Consider the following 20,000-nt stretch of genomic DNA (forward strand, 5'->3'; position numbering starts at 1 on the left):
CGCACACGCACACACACTCTTACGTACGCACGCGTGTACACACACACACACACACACACACACACACACACACACACACACACACACGTCCGACTCCTATACTGCAATACCACTGAACGAGAAGTCTCCTCCTTTACCCCACCCCCTTCCCCCACGCCCACTTCCCCACCCCTACCCCCACCCCCACCCATCACCTGTCATCAGCGGTCTTCGTCCGACCTTAACCCATCAGTCACTGACCAGCTGTCCCCACTGTCCGACAGCGCTAAACTGTCCGCCGCCACCCTCACTCTAACACCTGCCCCCCCCCCCACCCCCCAAAACTCCCCTCTTCGTCCCTCCTCACCCCTTCTGTCCCGTCCTTACAGGACTGCTACGTCATTTCCTCTCTTCCCGAGTGAACAGGAAGAACGGGGTAGTATATGACAAAGAGAGGATAAGGGTGTGTGAGAGAGGAAAAAAAAAATAAAAGAATATAAAAAGAAAGAAATTTTTTTTTTTTTTTTAAAGTCAATGACACGACGTTTAAATCCAACATCTGACTGTGAACGGGTTCGTCCTCCGCTCACTGGTGTTGTCGGTGACTGGTGTTGTCAGGGCACTGACAAGGCCCGGACATTTTAGCCATTTCGTTTCCTGAAATTTACATAACTCCTGCCGGTGTGCTGTCCTCCTTCCATATAACCTTCTCTGCACTGACACACCCCTACTCCCCAAATCCCTTCTTTCATTCCCTCTCTCTCTCTTTCTGTCTCTCTCTCTCATTTATATATATATATATATATAGAGAGAGAGAGAGAGAGAGAGAGAGAGAGAGAGAGACGTGTATGTATATATATAAATATATATATATATAATATATGTGTGTGTGATATTATTTATTTGTTTATTTAGATAGATATATATATAGATATATATATATATATATATATATATATATATATATATATATATTGTTAATTATAATATTTTGATTTCATTTCTCTTTGCCCTGAGGACTAGACGTTAAAAAAATATTTAAAATTTTTTTTTCTTAAACCACATCAAATGCATGGTTATTTGTATTTGTATTTCTTTGTATCACAACAGATTTCTCTGTGTGAAATTCGGGCTGTTCTCCCCAGGGAGAGCGCGTCGCTACACTACTGCGCCACCTTTTTTTTTCTTTTTCTTTTTTTTCTTTTTTTCCTGCGTGCAGTTTTATTTGTTTTTCCTAGCGAAATGGATTTTTCTACAGAATTTTGCCAGGAACAACCCCTTTGTTGCCGTGGGTTCTTTAACGTGCGCTAAATGCATGCTGCACACGGGACCACGGTTTATCGTCTCATCCGAATGACTAGCGTCCAGACCATCACTCAATGTATAGTGGAGGGGGAGAAAATATCGGCGGCTGAGCCGTGATTCGAACCAGCGCGCTCAGATTCTCTCGCTTCCTTGGCGGACGCATTACCTCTTAGCTATCACTCCACATTATACACTTCCTTCATTAAAAAGAATCTCTCTCTCCCTCTCCCTCTCTCTCTCTCTCTCTCTCTCTCTCTCTCTCTCTCCTGTCTTGAAAGTGGTGGTGGTAATTCGCTGGTGACTGATTCGCTTTGGTATGCAGCGATACACTCTCTGGTGACGTGGAACTACCTCTGTGTGTGTGTGTGTGTGTGTGTGTGTGTGTGTGTGTGCGTGCGTGCGCGCGCGCGCGCGCGCGCGCGTGTGTGTGTGTGTGCGTGTGTGGATCAATGTGGGTTGTGCTGAAAGCTGAATGACGTTATTAGATTCCCCGCTATTTTTTTTACATTCTTGGCTATTACTGCATGCCTTATGGACAGGTTATGACGACGATGATGATGATGATGCTGATGACTGTGGACAGGTTATGACGATGATGATGATTATTGTGGACAGGTTATGACGATGATGATGATGATGATGATGATTGTGGACAGGTTATGATGACGATGATGATGATGATTGTGGACAGGTTATGACGATGATAATGATGATGATTATTGTGGGCAGGTTATAACGAGGAAGATGATGATTGTGGACAGGTTATGACGATGATGATGATGATGATGATAATTGTGGACAGGTTATGACGATGATGACGATGATGATGATGATTGTGGACAGGTTATGACGATGATGATGATGATGATTATTATTGTGGGCAGGTTATAACGAGGATGATGATGATTGTGGACAGGTTATGATGATGATGATGATGATGATGATTGTGGACAGGTTATGATGACGATGATGATGATGATTGTGGACAGGTTATGACGATGATAATGATGATGATTATTGTGGGCAGGTTATAACGAGGAAGATGATGATTGTGGACAGGTTATGACGATGATGATGATGATGATGATAATTGTGGACAGGTTATGACGATGATGACGATGATGATGATGATTGTGGACAGGTTATGACGATGATGATTATTATTATTATTGTGGGCAGGTTATAACGAGGATGATGATGATTGTGGACAGGTTATGACGAGGATGATGATTATTATTGTGGGCAGGTTATGACGATGATGATGATGATTGTAGACAGGTTAGGACGAGGATGATGATGATTGTGGACAGGTTATGACGATGATGATGATGATTGTAGACAGGTTATGACGATGATGATGATGATTGTTGACAGGTTATGACGATGATGATGATGATTGTAGACAGGTTATGACGATGATGATGATGATTGTAGACAGGTTATGACGATGATGATGATGATTGTAGACAGGTTATGACGATGATGATGATGATTGTGGACAGGTTGTGACGATGATGATGATGATGATTGTAGACAGGTTATGACGATGATGATGATGATTGTAGACAGGTTATGACGATGATGATGATGATGATTGTAGACAGGTTATGACGATGATGATGATGATGATTGTAGACAGGTTATGACGATGATGATGATGATTGTAGACAGGTTATGATGATGATGATGATGATTGTAGACAGGTTATGACGATGATGATGATGATGATTGTGGACAGGTTATAACGATGATGATGATTATGATGATAATTGTGGACAGGTTATGACGACGATGATGATGATTGTGGTTGTGGCTGTTGTTGTTTGCCTCAGAACTACTACTACTACTACTCTCTACCTCTGTCTGTCTGTGTGTCCTGGAGCCAGTTGCATTGCTCGGACGGAAGAGCCTAGTATGGTCGTAACCCGCTACTAACTGTGTGTAGTATGGAACTGACCAATGGCGTAGTTCGGTCAAAGTAGGCATTTAGTCACGTGTAACTGTCAAAAAGTTAGAACCACGCAATGCAACTGGCACGTGAGGAGGTTTTCCTTTTTCCTTGCCGTCCTTCAACATCTATTCTCCAGGAAGACCCACTGAGGGCCACACAGAACAACTGTTCACCTGATTTTCCCAGGTCTGTCAGTTACTGGTATACTCAAAATAGGACAAAAATGTTTTCCAGAAGCGAGATCTCTCTCTCTCTCTCTCTCTCTCTCTCTCTCTCTCTCTCTCTCTCTCGCTCTCTCTCTCTGGTTGCTGTTAGCGTTACGGTCAATGGTTAGAGCTAAAGTTACAGATATATTCAGGGTTTATGGTAAGGGTTAGGTGTGATCATCAGAGAAATAAGAATGACTCCCACCCCCACCCCAACACCCGACCCGTACAGAAAATATGAATTTCATCGGGCCGGGGGTGGGGGGGGGGGTCATTCCGTTTCTTGAAACAAGGGCTCTAACAAGTGTGTCCTTGTCTCATGCAGTATGTTTTATTTCATGCCTTGTTGTGGACACGTTATGACGATGATGTGAATGATAATGATGATGGTGATGACACAGTGCTACTACTTCTACTACTGCTACTATTACAATAACAACGTCTCTTCCTCATCCAGCTACTTCTATTTCTTCTCTACATCTCTGTCTGTCTGTCTGCTTGTTTATCTGTCTGTTTGTCTGCTTGTTTATCTGTGTGTCAGTCTGTGTGTGTGTGTGTGTGTGTGTGTGTGTGTGTGTGTGTGTGTGTGTGTGTGTGTGTGTGTGTGTGTGTGTGTATGTGTGTGTGTGTGGTGTGTGTGTGTGTGTGTGTGTGTGTGTGTGTGTGTGTGTGTGTCTGGTTAGCGTTAGGGCTACGGGTTAGAGTAAAGGTTAGGGATATATATAGGGTTTGGGTCAGGGTTAAATGTAATCTGCAGAGAAAGAAGAATACCCCCCCCCCTCCCCGTCCCCCCACACACACCTACCCCCGACACCTTACATAAAAATACAAAAATACAAACTGCATCGAGAGGTCATTCGTCTCATGAAACAAGGCAATGAACAAGTCGGTCCTTGTCTCGTGTGGTGTGCCCCACCCCTCTACCCCCCTCTCCTCCCTCCAATCCCCCCTAACCCCCCCCCACACACACACACACAGACACATGCACACACACACACCTACCCCCGACACCTTACATAAAAATGCAAACTGCATCGAGAGGTCATTCGTCTCATGAAACAAGGCAGTGAACAAGTCGGTCCTTGTCTCGTGCGATGTGCCCCACACTTCTCCCCCTCCTCCCCTCTCCCCAATCCCCCCCCCACACACACACACACACACAACCACACACGCACACACACACCTACCCCCGACACCTTACATAAAATGCAAACTGCACCGAGGAGTCATTCTGTGTCATGAAACAAGGCAGTGAACAGGTCGGTCCTTGTCTCGTGCGATGTGCCCCCCCCCCCTTCTCCCCCTCCTCCCCTCTCCCCAATCCCCCCCCCCACACACACACACACAAACACATGCACACACACACACCTACCCCCGACACCTTACATAAAGATACAAACTGTATCGAGAGGTCATTCGTCTCATGAAACAAGGCAATGAACAAGTCGGTCCTTATCTCGTGCGATGTGTCCCACCCTTCTAACCCCCTCCTCCCTCTCCTCATCCCCAACCCCCCCCCCCCATACACACACACACACACACGCACACACACACCTACCCCCGACACCTTACATAAAAATGCAAACTGCACCGAGGAGTCATTCTGTGTCATGAACAAGGCAATAACATGTCGGTCCTTGTCTCGTGCGATGTGCCCCTGCCCTTCTCCCCCTCCTCCCCTCTCCTCCCTCCAACCCCCCCCCCCCACACACACACACACACACACACATGCACACACACACCTACCCCCGACACCTTACATAAAATGCAAACTGCACCGAGAAGTCATTCTGTATCATGAAACAAGGCAGTGAACATGTCGGTCCTTGTCTCGTGCGGTGTGCCCCACCCCTCTACCCCCCTCTCCTCCCTCCAATCCCCCTACCCCCCCCCCCCCCCCCACACACACACACACATGCACACACACACCTACCCCCGACACCTTACATAAAAATGCAAACTGCACCGAGGAGTCATTCTGTGTCATGAAACAAGGCAGTGAACATGTCGGTCCTTGTCTCGCCCCCCACCCCCCACCCCCCACCCCCCCACCCCACACACACACACACACACACACACGCACACACACACACCTACCCCCGACACCTTACATAAAATGCAAACTGCACCGAGAAGTCATTCTGTGTCATGAAACAAGGCAATAAACAAGTCGGTCCTTGTCTCGTGCGATGTGCCCCACCCTTCTCCCCCTCCTCCCCTCTCCCCAATCCCCCCCCCCCCCACACACACACACACACATGCACACACACACCTACCCCCGACACCTTACATAAAAATGCAAACTGCACCGAGGAGTCATTCTGTGTCATGAAACAAGGCAGTGAACATGTCGGTCCTTGTCTCGTGCGATGTGCCCCACCCTTCTAACCCCCTCCTTTCTCCCCAAATACCCCCCCTACCCCCCCCCCCCCTCCACACACACAAACACATGCACACACACACACCTACCCCCGACACCTTACATAAAAATGCAAACTGCACCGAGGAGTCATTCTGTGTCATGAAAGAAGGCAATGAACAAGTCGGTCCTTGTCTCGTGTGGTGTGCCCCACCCCTCTACCCCCCTCTCCTCCCTCCAATCCCCCTACCCCCCCCCCCCCCCCCCCCCACACACACACACACCCGACAGTGAACAAGTCGGTCCTTGTCTCGTGCGATGTGCCCTGCCCCACCCTTCTCCCCCTCCTCCCCTCTCCCCCCAACCCACGTCCCCCCCCCTCCCCCCTTCCCCTCTACTCTCCTCAATCCCCATCCCACGTCCCCCTTTGAGAAAAAAGCTGCTTGCTTTGGGGGGTTTTGTTGTTGGATTTTGTTGTTGTTGCTGTTTTGTTGTTGTTGTTGTTTGGTTGCTGCTGTTGTTGTTGTTTTGGGGGGTCGAGGGGGTGGGGTTCCATGGGCGTTGACCTGCCTCCAACCCTGAGACAGTTTACAGTTTACAGCCGTGTCAAGGTTGAAGGATGTTGTGAGAAAAAGCCCGACACAACAACAGTTGAGTATAATTATGTTGTAGTCGGTGAGACGGGAGCATGACATGGAGGTGGGGGGAAGGTGGTGGTGGTGGTGGAGGGGATTGTTTTCTTCTTCTTTTTCAGGGTACTGTTCTCTGTTTTAAATCTCAAACCGTGTCATCTTGCCAGTCGCCCAGTTAAGAAACGCCCGCATTTAGGGTTGCTAATGTATAACATTGTTGTCTCGGCTAATTCAGGTCATTCAGCTGATCTCAGCAAATCCCCAGTTAATCTGAGCTACGATCTCAAAGATGCCTTAGATGACCTTCGACTGCATGTGGTGGTCCTTCTGTTTTTTAAGACGGGCGCCATGGCCCAGTGGTCTACTTCGTTCCACCTGTCAGCCGTGGGGATGTGAGGGTCACAGCTCGAATCCCGGCAACACCTCTGGTGGTGGATATGAGGGTGGAGATCTTTTCTGTCCGTGAGTTGTACTGTTTCTCCTTCCTGGGTGTAGCTGTTTCTCCTTCCTGTTCTCCTTCCTGGGTGTATCTGTTTCTCCTTCCTGGGTGTGTGTGTAGCTGTTTCTCCTTCCTGTTCTCCTTCCTGGGTGTTGCTGTTTCTCCTTCCTGGGTGTGTGTGTGTGTGTAGCTGTTTCTCCTTCCTGGGTGTGTGTGTGTGTAGCTGTTTCTCCTTCCTGGGTGTAGCTGTTTCTCCTTCGAGGGTGTAGCTGTTTCTCCTTCCTGGGTGTGTGGGTGTAGCTGTTTCTCCTTCCTGGGTGTGTGGGTGTAGCTGTTTCTCCTTCCTGGGTGTAGCTGTGTAGCTGTTTCTGCTTCCTGGGTGCAGCTGTTTCTCCTTCCTGAGTGTAGCTGTTTCTCCTTCGAGGGTGTAGCTGTTTCTCCTTCCTGGGTGTGTGGGTGTAGCTGTTTCTCCTTCCTGGGTGTGTGGGTGTAGCTGTTTCTCCTTCCTGGGTGTAGCTGTTTCTCCTTCCTGGGTGTAGCTGTTTCTCCTCCTGGGTGTAGCTGTTTCTCCTTCCCCTTCCTGGGTGTAGCTGTTTCTCCTTCCTGTGTGTAGCTGTTTCTCCTTCCTGGGTGTAGTTGTTTCTCCTTCCTGGGTGTAGTTGTTTCTCCTTCATGTGTGTAGCTGTTTCACCTTCCTGGGTGTGTGTGTGTAGCTGTTTCTCCTTCCTGGGTGTGTGTGTGTAGCTGTTTCGCCTTCCTGGGTGTAGCTTTTTCTCCTTCCTGGGTGTAGATGTTTCTCCTTCCTGGGTGTAGTTGTTTCTCCTTCGTAGGTGAAGATGAGCATGAGTTTCACACGGGGTAGGTCCGTGTATGACTTATAAGTCTTATCTCTCTCTACCATGAAGAAGAAGAAGAAGAGGAGGAGGAAGAAGAAGAGGAAGAAGAAGGAGGAGTGGGAGAGGATGGGGGGAGGAAGAGGAGGAAAAGAAAAACACAGAAATCTCTTTTCACCCCTTTGGGCCACATCAATTTCAGTTTCAGTTTCAGTCAAAGTGTGCGGACTGACCCATATGCGCTACACAGCATCTGCTGACGCGCTCAGTGGTCAGACCTTGAGAGCCAGCTATAGGTTTGTGTCAAGTATTGGCATAAAGCGAAATAAAATAGTGAGAAGAAAAAAAACTAAACAAACAAGAAAGACATCAGAATATACTACAATGAAAGATACATAGAAGACAAACGGTTGGAGTGGAAAAAGAATCAGGATAATTCCTGACGAAGAGAGTGCGAAAGCCACAGATTTTGTCTCACCCTCACGTACAAGGCTATAGCCTTCATAAAACATCAACCATTCCCAAGCTGTATCTGTCAACGAGCGTACACTTGACAACCAGCCACTCAGCTCCGACGCCTTGTACAAATGACCCCTCGACCTCCGGCTGAGCGCCATCTGACGGAGACGAAAGCCTGGGTTTTCCAAGTGACGCAACTCTCCTCTTTCACTGCCAGCCTCCCCCCCGGTCATTTCCCTTGGCAAAACTTGGCCAATTACTGACGAGCTTGACAATGCGCGCGCGCTCATCCGCTCTTTAGATGGCAACGGACTGTTTTGTCTCTTTTAGTTAAAACAACAACAAAAATTCCCTACTTTAGTTTAGTATAAACACTTTTCGTTGATACTTTTTTTTTTTTTTTTAATGTTAAGCACATTCATTTTGGTTTCTTCTTTTTCGGTTGGTTTTTTCTCTCTGACTCATGCACAATTAGTGTGTGTGTGTGTGTGTGTGTGTGTGTGTGTGTGTGTGTGTGTGTGTGTGTGGCCTTAATCATGTGCAATTGTTTCGCATTCCAATAATTTTCGTATCAGTGCTTACAAATGTAATGATTAGTCTCTTTTCATTTGAAATCATACTCTTCTCCTGTTTAAAAAAAAAAAAAAGCGCTTTTCGTTTATCAGTCCCTTTTCATCCGTGCTAACACACACAAAAAAAGCAAAAACAAAAAATTGGGAAAAAAAACAAAAATAAAAAACTTGTTGAATGAAAAGAAAAAAAAACGTACAAAGGGTTATGCTGCACGGCAGCGAATTGCTCTCGGAGAAATCCAAACTTCAGCGGAGAAATACGTTGAATCAAGTAGCACACGTGTCTGAGTTTGTTCCAATGTTCCTTTTAGTTACCTGTGTGCTAGCTGAATCGTGAATCGGTAGCGTAAGCAGCACTGACTTGAAGTTGTGTACCTTGTGAATGGAGAAAGTTACCACTCTTTACTATATATATAGTGGAGTGATGGCCTAGAGGTAACGCGTCCGCCTAGGAAGTGAGAGAATCCGAGCGCGCTGGTTCGAATCACGGCTCAGCCGCCGATATTTTCTCCCCCTCCACTAGACCTTGAGTGGTGGTCTGGACGCTAGTCATTCGGATGAGACGATAAACCGAGGTCCCGTGTGCAGCATGCACTTAGCGCACGTAAAAGAACCCACGGCAACAAAAGGGTTGTTCCTGGCGAAATTCTGTAGAAAAATCCACTTCGGTAGGAAAAACAAATAAAACTGCACGCAGGAAAAAAAAAAAAAAAAAAAAAATGGGTGGCGCTGTAGTGTAGCGACGCGCTCTCCCTGGGGAGGGCAGCCCGAATTTCACACAGGGAAATCTGTTGTGATAAAAAGAGAAATACAAATACAAATATATATATATATATATATATATATATACATACATATATATCTTTTTTTCTTCTTTTTTTTTAAGAGTCCAAAGCCAGTGCTTAATCATGATGTGTGCCCTGTCCTCTTCCTTCTCCTCGCCCGCTTCCCCCGTCTCCCTTACCTGTCACCGCTTCACACTTCCTTCTGTCTATCTCCTCCGACCCCACCTCCACCCCTTCCCCTTCAAATCACAGGCTGTCCATTTTCAGTTTCCTCTCTCTCTCTCTCTCTCTCTCTCTCTCTCTCTCTCTCTCTGTGTTTTCATAATCTATCTCCTTTCGTCACATCGACGACGTATGGTTGCTTGTTGGTGTCAGACCAGTTGTCTCCCCTCTGACAGCTCTTTTCGGTCAAGAGTGTGTTTCTGGTCCCGTTCCGCTTCCGGAAGGAAAGGTCTAGAGACCATTCGGCCATCTCCCTCGCTCTCTTTTTCTTTTTTCTTTCATTCTTTCTATCGTTCGTTCCTTTTTTTTTTCTTTTTTTTTTTGCATTCCCATTTCCTGCCATCTTCCCATTCCTTCCTGTTCCGTTTTTTCATGTTAAATTTTTTTTTCTCTTTGGTCTTAAACTTGTGTCAGCTTGTAAACTTTTTTTTGTTTTTGTTTCTTTGTATGTTTGTTGTTGTTTTTTTATTTGTTTGTTGGTGTTGTTGTTTTGGGGCAGTTGTTGGGGTTGTATTTTTTGTTGTTGTTGTTGGGGGTTTTTTGTGGGTTTTTTAGAACAGCTTATGTGCATATAATTAGTGAAACACACACACACACACACACACACACACACACACACACGGCGAGTCAGGAAAAGTCAAACTCAATTCTTTAAGAAGCGTATTTAGCTGCGTCAAACATGTATTCATCTTGACAAAAATCCTTAATTTTCTTCAAGAGATCTCAGGACCGTCGTCATGAAAGCTAAATTGACAAATGATTCACGAAACACACACACACACACACACACACACACACACACACACACACACACACACACACACACACACACACAGCACAAAGCGAGTGAAGAAAAGTAAACCTCAACTCTTTTGAAGAAGACCACAGTTAGGGCACATGAAAAAAAAAAAAAAAAAAACTGTCGCGGCTCGTGTAAATGAAAATAAATGGCTCTGGCTCGACAAGCCTCTTCCCAGCTCGTGTCACGGTCTGGTCACGTGATCTGTGCGTGTGCTCTGCCGTGCACTTCGTCAGCTGTTTTGACTCCGTGACACCGTCACAGCCTTTGAACGTCAAGACAGAAACTTTATGGGAGACACCTCTGTTGGTGTGCATTAATTCACCACGTGTTTCAGGCATGAGGACAGAGGAGCATTGGGAGCATGTCTATGTTCTCCAAGGTTTAAGTTCCCCCAGGTCTGTGTTTCCCTCCAGGTCTGTGTTTCCCCCCAGGTCTGTGTTTCCCCCAGGTCTGTGTTCCCCCAGGTCTGTGTTCCCCCAGGTCTGTGTTCTCCCAGGTCTGTGTTCCTCCAGGTCTGTGTTCCCCCAGGTCTGTGTTCCTCCAGGTCTGTGTTCCCCCAGGTCTGTGTTCCCCCAGGTCTGTGTTCTTCCCTTCCAGGTCTATGTTCCCCCAGGTCTGTGTTCCCCCAGGTCTGTGTTCCCCCAGGTCTGTGTTCCCCCAGGTCTGTGTTCACCCAGGTCTTATCCCCCGAAGTCTATGTTTGTTTAATAATACATGCACTTTTGGGTACTGGTCAGCAGTGGTCAGTGGCCAGCAGTTGTCAGTGGTCAGCAGTGGTCAGTGGTCCACAGTAGTCAGTGGTGGTCAGTGGTGGTCGTGATAATGCGCAAACGTGATAAAGCGCAATCTGACGATTTTTGAGTAGTAGTCAGTAGTGGTCAGAAGTGGCACGAAATACTCGGTAATGACCAACAGTAGTCAACAGTAGTAAGCCAATGGTCAAACCCTGCCATGACTTTTCAATAGTGCATAACCGTCACAAAGTGATGCAAACTGAACTCTGATAGTGTACAACAGTGGTCATCAGTGGTCAAGTAGTGGTCAAACACCTGCCACGACATAATAACCATGAACAGATGTAACAAAATAACGCAGTGTGAGCACATCTGGGTCGTGGTCAATAGTGGTCAGCAGTGGTTCTAGATCTGGGGGAACATTGAGCTGACCACGGAGCATTAATTTTACACTAAACCTTCTTCTCTTCTTTTCCTTCCTTTCTTTTCCGGCATCATCGTCTTCTTCCTTAGTCCCTTCCTTCTTTTACTTCTTCTTCTCCTTCTATTTATGTTTTATTATTATCATTTTATTAGTATTACTAATATTATTACTACTACCTTTTTCTATATTATAATTATTATTTATTTATTTATTTATGCAAGCTTATCTATTATTTATTCCCCCGTTTTTTTTGTTTTGTTTTTTTTGTTTTTTGTTTTGTTTTGTTTTTTTCTCAAGGCCTGACTAAGCGCGTTGGGTTACGCTGCTGGTCAGGCATCTGCTTGGCAGATGTGGTGTAGCGTATATGGCTTTGTCCGAACGCAGTGACGCCTCCTTGAGCTACTGAAACTGAAACTTCTCCTTCTTTTATTTCTTCTTCTGCTTCTTCTTCTTCTTCTTTCTTTTTCTCTTTCTTCTTCCTTCTTCTTTTTGCCCCCTTCTTCTCATGAGTGGCCCATGGCGGACATTTCGGTGAAGTTTTGAAATCCTTGAAAGAGGCCCCATGATGGATAAATCCATGATCTTCTTGGTAAGTATTTTCCTACCTCTGTTTCTAGATAATGGCTTTCCAATGCACACCACTGTGAAGGCGGCTTGATATTTTTTTCCCCACAGGACGGTTGGCCTTGCCGCTTTGCTTGTCGGCCATGTTAAGTCTTGCTGTGGTTGTGCCCCAGCGTTGATGCTTCTCGTTCTCTCTCTATTGACTTCTTCCTCCACCATTCATTTTTTTTATTCATTTTCTTCACTTTATTTATATCTCAGCTTAGTTTTGTTGAAAACTCATGTATGTTCACGTCTTCTAGTTATGATGACATCCGCCACATATTCAGTATGTACATGTGACAGGACAGGACTTTATATAAGATTTTCTTGTTGTCCTATTCATCGATATCTGTGTTGTATTGTGACATGTTCCAAATAAAATACTGTTTAAACCATATGTCTGCTGTACTTATTCACGAGGAGCAAAACCTCATCAAACTTTGTGTGATCATTCCATGATCTTATTTGTAGCACCCCTTTCAGAAATTCAGACGACGCTGCTTTCAAAATGGCTGACAACTGTCACAAAGAAACCTAAGTAGCGTCTCTCTGCTTGTTGGGGAAAAAAGAAGCTATTTTGTGACCCAAGGTTTTGCAGAGGCTTTATAAATCCCATTTGACGACAAGCTTAATGGTAGGCGGTGACAAACTTCTCAGGCGGTTCGTTTGAGGGGAAGGAATATGAAGATCACGATTTGCTTTGAGGGGAGAGGAAGAGGGTAGTTGTGGAGTTAGATATTGCAGACATAGGAGGGAAAGCAGTGCAGGAAGGCCAGTTATAGCTCTGTTACTGACCCAGACACAAACCTTCCACTCATTTTGGGAAGGGAAGAGTGGAGAGTGATGAAGGAGGTGGGCCATTCTCCACCGAATGTGCGATACGTGGCCTGCGTCGTTTCAACAATGCATCTATCTTTCCTGTGGTCTCCTAGACCCCGGGGTCACCACACAAATGGCAACCAGCCCCCTGCATCCCTCACAGTTTTCTGTCCTTCTGGGGCCGTAATCCAGACAAACTTCATTTTGCCTTTTTAGGGGTTGCCCTTGATATGTTAGGGAGCCGCGGGTACAGTTCACCAAGCTAAAGGTTAAGTTAACTTCGCATTGTTTTCCGATGGAGAGCAAGAAAAACTCCTCTTTCGAAAATACTTTTATACGAAAATACTATAATATTTCGGAATGGGAACAGGAGTTTTCTTTCTTAAATCTTTCGATCGAACAACATCCTGAAAAAATGCAGTCAAATATCACATCGCAATCACATGATGTCACATGGAATCATGAGATGTGCGTGTGATATATCATGTGATCTGCATTCCCGACGATTAATCACATGAAGGAAGCAAAAGTAAGTCAGTGTCTTTTTCCTATGATGGTGGTTGGCAAATAAAATGAAATTGCACCAAAAAAACAACAACAAAAACAAAAAAAAATTCGCATTCAAAACATGCGTGGTGCACTCAGGCAGCCAAGCCATCGTCCATAATCAAAAATGCTGATGATTCCCTTCTGCACATGCTCTGTTACTTCTCACCGCACTACATTTCAGAGCACTGTGGACAGAGTAAAACACGGGCTGTCAGCGAAGCACGCCTGCTTTCCCTTAACATAAACAACGCGACACAAAGATCCGCCATGTTTACCTCTGCCCGTCGGGCGCAATAGCCGAGTGGTTAAAGCGTTGGACTGTCAATCTGAGGGTCCCGGGTTCGAATCACGGTGACGGCGCCTGGTGGGTGAAGGGTGGAGATTTTTCCGATCTCCCAGGTCAACATATGTGCAGACCTGCTAGTGCCTGAACCTCCTTCGTGTGTATACGCAAGCAGAAGATCAAATACGCACGTTAAAGATCCTGTAATCCATGTCAGCGTTCGGTGGGTTATGGAAACAAGAACATACCCAGCATGCACACACCCGAAAACGGAGTATGGCTGCCTACATGGCGGGGTAAAAACGGTCATACACGTAAAAGCCCACTCGTGTGCATACGAGTGAACGTGGGAGTTGCAGCCCACGAACGCAGAAGAAGAAGAAGTTTACCTCTGCCTCGTGGGCAGTCACCCTTGGAAGGCAATAAGGGCAAATTTGCTGGTAGACTCGAGAGTTCCTAAATATTTGCTTACCCTCGGGCAGACTGCATTGCTTCAGGTAGATTTGCGCGCATGCACAGCTTAACCTACAGCCACAATGGTCTCTTGAATACAGCCCCACTGTCTCACCCAGGGTTAGACCTGTCCACTCTGAGATGTTGTCCTCCCATCTCCTCTTCTGCCTGCCTCTTCTCCTTGCTCCCTGCACTGTTCCCTGCAGGAAGGTCTTGGCCAGTTCTGATGAACGCGAGACGTGGCCATACCACATCAATTTCTTGCTCTTTTCAGTGATCAGTAGATCACCATGTTGCCCAATAGCTTGCTTGATTCTTCAACGCAACTTCACACAATGCATGCATGCATCAAAGACGGGAATCAGCTGTCGTCTGTAGGCCAGACCTGGACAGTACTGACAACACTGCACTCTGTGGCAATGCGTTACTGTTAACTCTCTCCATACGAACGGCGAAAGAGACGACGTTAACAGCGTTTCATCCCAATTACCATCATCAAAATATTGCAAGCGGAACGCTCTTATACTGAAGAGGTGAATGTTGACAAAGAATACCACAGTTCTGACGACGGAAGCTAAAGGTTGGGTCATTCAGACACCCACTGGACATCCGAGGGGTCTGTGTAGAGGAGAAGAGAGGAGAATGAGTTAACCTCTTTGATATGGTTAGCGTGAAATGAGTGGGCGTGGTACAGGTAGGCGTGGCAGCTGAAAGATGTGTGTGTGTGTGTGTGTGTGTGTGTGTGTGTGTGTGTGTGTGTCAAAGAGTGCAAATAAGAGAGATCATCAAGAACACCACCAGAAGTTTGGACAATAATTCGGGACTCATTGAGCACATAAGGATGGAGACATATTTGTTTTCTTCTTTTTTTTTCTTCTTCCTTTTTTTTTTCTTTGTCTTTTATATCACCTGCTTTTGCTGACAGTCTATAACACACACTAAAAAAAATTATCTGATAATTGTTCAGTTCATATTTATACTTCATTCATTGCTCACAAGTGTAAATTTCGTACTGTAAGAAATTCATAGTTTTTTTTTATTTTCCTGTCAGAAAAGTATTGGTGATATATACTTTCTTGCAAAGGTTTGCGAGCTAGAATTTTTTGTTAGTAATTATCACCCTCAGCAACCAAAATTCCGCCTGGCAAACAGGAAGCAGAAGCCAGAATAAATGTGTGACACTGAAGCGCTTTTCCTTCCTTTCTTCCGCCCTTCCACCATCTTCTCCTGCTTCCTTCTTTCCGTCCTTCCGCTTCTTTTCTCCCTGAACTCCAGGAAGACTCACTGAGGAGCCACACACAGCAACTGTTCACATTTCCCCAGTAGCAGTAGCAGTAGCAGTAGCTCAAGGAGGCGTCACTGCGTCCGTACAAATCCATATACGCCACACCACATCTGCCAAGCAGATGCCTGACCAGCAGCGCAACCCAACGCGCTTAGTCAGGCCTTGAGAAAAAAAAAGAATAAAATAAAATAAAAAATAAAATGAAATAAATAAAATAAATAAATAAATAAAATAATAAAATAAAATAAAGTAAAATAAAATAAAATAATAAAATAAAATAAAATAACAAAACAAAACAAACAAAAAAATAAATAAATGAACAAAATAAAAAGAAATAAGTAAATAAATAAATAAATAATTGATAAATACATAAAAGAGAACTACTACTACTAATGATAATATTTCCCCAGGTCTGTCAGTTACTGGTATGCTCAAAATAGGACAAAGGAAATGTCACAGAGGTGAGATTTTTTTTCACGTTCTCTCTCTCTCTCTCTCTCTCTCTCTCTCTCTCTCTCTCTCTCTCTCTCTCTCTCTCTCTTTCATTATCTCTCTCTCTTTCATTATCATTCATTTATTCCTTCCTTCCTTCATTCATTCATTCATCCTCTATCTCCCTCTCTCACTCACTCACTCTATCTCTCTCATTACCATATTCATATACATTATTGTCATTATTGCTGGTATCATGATTATGTACTTGTAAATGCTACTGTGCAATTGAGTGTATTTGAATTTCATGTATGTTTTTCTATAACCTTTTGTTATCTTGTGAACATTTTGATTTCATTTCTTTTTGCCCTGAGGGCATATGCATGCTTATTCCACTTCCCTCATTAAAAAGATTCGTTTGTCCGTTCGTTCGTTCGTTCTCTCTCTCTCTCTCTCTCTCTCTCTCTCTCTCTCTCTCTCTCAATATGCGACTTCCTGTTAATTTCATGTGCACGCCTTTCTGACGGGTTATGGCCCATATGATAAAACGTCTACGTCAACATCTCTCTCTCTCTCTCTCTCTCTCTCTCTCTCTCTCACACACACACACACACACACACACACACACACACACACACACACACACACACACACACACACACACACACACACACACACACTTATCCCTTTCTAACTATATAACTTTACAAGTAAAAGTAAATAAAGAAAACATCAAACAAATCTATTGCAAACGTTCTCATCAATTTCACAAAAGAAAACAGTCAATAAAAGCTCATAATTATCTTCAGTGTTTGGAGAGTGGCCATTGCAAACTTTTTCTTTCTCTTTTTTTTTTATAAAATAAATAATCAAGTAATTTGCAATCACAGCAATTCAATACATTTTCTGACTTTAAGAGAGAAAACAAAATCAAATACATCCGCTTCCTGTTTCAGCTTACTTTGTTTTTGTTTGTTTGTTTGTTTGTTTATCCTTCGAGGCCTGGTTGGCCTCGTTTTGTGTTGATTTCGTTGCTGGTGTCACGGAATTAAACTAGTATGTAGACAGACAACTGAATGAAGGAATAAGGCGTAGCAACCCCATGCCAATTAACAAAACAGCCAAGCGATGTTTTGAAACAAACCGAACAAATGAATGGAGGAATAAGGCGTAGCAACACCATACCAATTAACAAAACAGCCAAGCGATGTTTGAAACAAACCGAACAAATGAATGAAGGAATAAGGCGTAGCAACACCATGCCAATTAACAAAACAGCCAAGCGATGTTTGAAACAAACCGAACAAATGAATGGAGGAATAAGGCGTAGCAACACCATACCAATTAACAAAACAGCCAAGCGATGTTTTGAAACAAACCGAACAAATGAATGAAGGAATAAGGCGTAGCAACACCATACCAATTAACAAAACAGCCAAGCCATGTTTTGAAACAAACCGAACAAATGATTCAAGGAATAACACCATGCCAATTACCAAAACAGCCAAGCGATGTTTGAAACAAACCGAACAAACGAATGAAGGAATAAGGCGTAGCAACACCATACCAATTAACAAAACAGCCAAGCGATGTTTTGAAACAAACCGAACAAATGATTGAAGGAATAAGGCGTAGCAATACCATGCCAATTAACAAAACAGCCAAGCCATGTTTTGAAACAAACCGAACAAATGAATGGAGGAATAAGGCGTAGCAACACCATACCAATTAACAAAACAGCCAAGCCATGTTTAAGACAAACCGAACGAAAACGAAAGGAGATACACAAAAGAGGGGAAAGAAAGGAACACGTACAAAACAACGAAGAAGAAACTATTAAATGAAAACTTTGATCACGCAAAAAAAAATTAACTAAATCAACAAAGACAAACATTTTTAGCATACCCAAAACAAATTTAACCGACAAAATAAAGACACTTTAAATCAACAACACGTGATAAATTCACAAAACCAGCTACAATGACATTCACTTCGATCAGACACAAGACAAAATAAAGTGATTTGACAGAGACTGTGGTTAGCCACAAACCAAAATCAAGTGAAGCCGACAAAGACATTTCCCCTTTCATCAGGAACAATGAACACTTACTTTGATCGTCTCGTAACAAAGACAACATGAAGTAGAGGGAGATCTTTGTCATGGGCACTGTAGCAACCGCCATGATGTGTGGATTTCCTGTAGTCCTCAGCCGTGTAATAAGATTACGTCTCTTCCTCCTTCTTCCTTTATGAGCAGTGCTGTCTTCTTCAACCGTCTTTTCCAAATCTTTCAAGTGCAGTTTTGTTTTTTGGTATAGTTTATTAATAACCTCCAATGATTTTTCCCGGCGTAGTAAAATCACCCAATGGAAAGTTCCAACCGATTCATATTGTCCAATGAAATCGGTCGTCGGTGTTTCGTATTATGTATGGTTTCGTCCCAGTCGAGTTGACCTTGTGCTCTCCTGACAGTGTTCTGGTCGTTGTACTGAGTTTTTGATTATCTTCACAATGTTTGCTTGCTCAGTACTTTTTTTTATGGCTTTAATTATTGTATTGAGTCGTTGACCACAGTTTTACGGACGCTTTTTTTGTCAGTAGAATTTGAAGGAAACCAAAGCTTAAAAGCTTCTTTTCCTTTGTTTGTTTGTTTGTCTTGCTGTTTTGTAATTCACAAGATAAAGCTAAATAATATCGATGCGTCTCCTTTTAGTGATTTCTTTTTACCGTTGATGATCGTATCTCTTTTCAGGTTGGTCTTCTTTTCTTGTTTCAGTTTTTATTCTGTGTCTGGTGTCGCTAATAACTGCACTACAAAAAAAAAAAAAAAAAAAAAAAACACCCAACAACAGCAAAATCCCTACCAAAACATGTACAGATATCTCAGCCAAGTCACAACATGTAGAGCGAAGTGGTGGTGGAAATGCGTCTCGTTCCGGTGCACAGGGCGAGGTGGTTGATCTTGGTTCACGCTGCACTGAAGCGACTCGGTCCAATGATTACAGGCTGGCGGCCCTTGTCTTGTCTTGTCTCCGCTCTCTCTTCCTGGTCTTCCTCTCTCTCTCTTCCTGGCCTTCCTCTCTCTCTCTCTCTCTTTCTCACTGCACTGTGTGACGGAGCAGCTTGACTTTGGCTTGAGTGATGCGACTGTGACGGCTGGCGGCTTAAATATCCGTGCGTCGCCGATTGTGTGTGTGTGTGTGTGTGTGTGTGTGTGTGTGTGTGTGTGTGTGTGTGTGGCTGTGGCTGTGTGTCTGTGGCTCTGTGTGTGTGTGTGTGTGTGTGTGTGTGTGTGTGTGTGTGTGTGTGTGTATGTGTGTCGCTTAGAGCATGGTGAGAGAGTTCAGTGAAATGTGAAGGGCGATAGAGTCAAGGAGAGAGAGGTGAAGAGAGGAAGAGAGACAGACAGATAGACAGAAGGACAGACAGACAGACAGATAGACAGTCAGACAGACAGAGAGACAAACATACAGTTTGGCAACGAGAAAGCGGATGAGAGAGAGTGAACTGAAGTGAATGGAATCAACCTGATTTTCTAAGGGTACTAGAGAAAGCAAGACAATGGGTTGTTGTTTTTTTTCCATCAAGCCCTCGAAGGGAAAACACTAACATCGATACATCAATACAGCATGCACAGTATAGTCATCGATACATAAATGGTAATTTGACATTTACAACATGACACAGAGGAGAATAAGAGGAGAGAGATATTAGGGGGCACAGAGAGAGAGAGAGAGAGAGTACAAGACATAAAAATTAATATATGTCAAGATAATAATTAAGCAATAAAAAAAAAATGAACTAAAATAAGCACGCACATGTTACACATACAACAACAAAAAGAAATAACACCATTTGAATAGTTGTAGAA

General features: G+C 44.2%; 1 protein-coding gene across 1 annotated transcript in view; it reads right to left on the reverse strand.

The window, feature by feature from the left end:
• The window catches only part of LOC143274907 (uncharacterized), a 52,802-nt gene extending 33,540 nt beyond the window's left edge, over positions 1-19,262 (reverse strand). The window contains exon 1 of the mRNA XM_076578890.1: positions 18,240-19,262. Within this exon, the coding sequence (XP_076435005.1) occupies positions 18,240-18,312 (73 nt within the window). The 5' untranslated portion in view covers positions 18,313-19,262. The remainder of the gene's footprint in view (positions 1-18,239) is intronic.
• Positions 19,263-20,000: the final 738 nt, after the last annotated feature.

This window comes from Babylonia areolata, chromosome 29, assembly GCF_041734735.1.
Source record: "Babylonia areolata isolate BAREFJ2019XMU chromosome 29, ASM4173473v1, whole genome shotgun sequence".
Classification (NCBI taxonomy): Eukaryota; Metazoa; Mollusca; class Gastropoda; order Neogastropoda; family Buccinidae; genus Babylonia; species Babylonia areolata.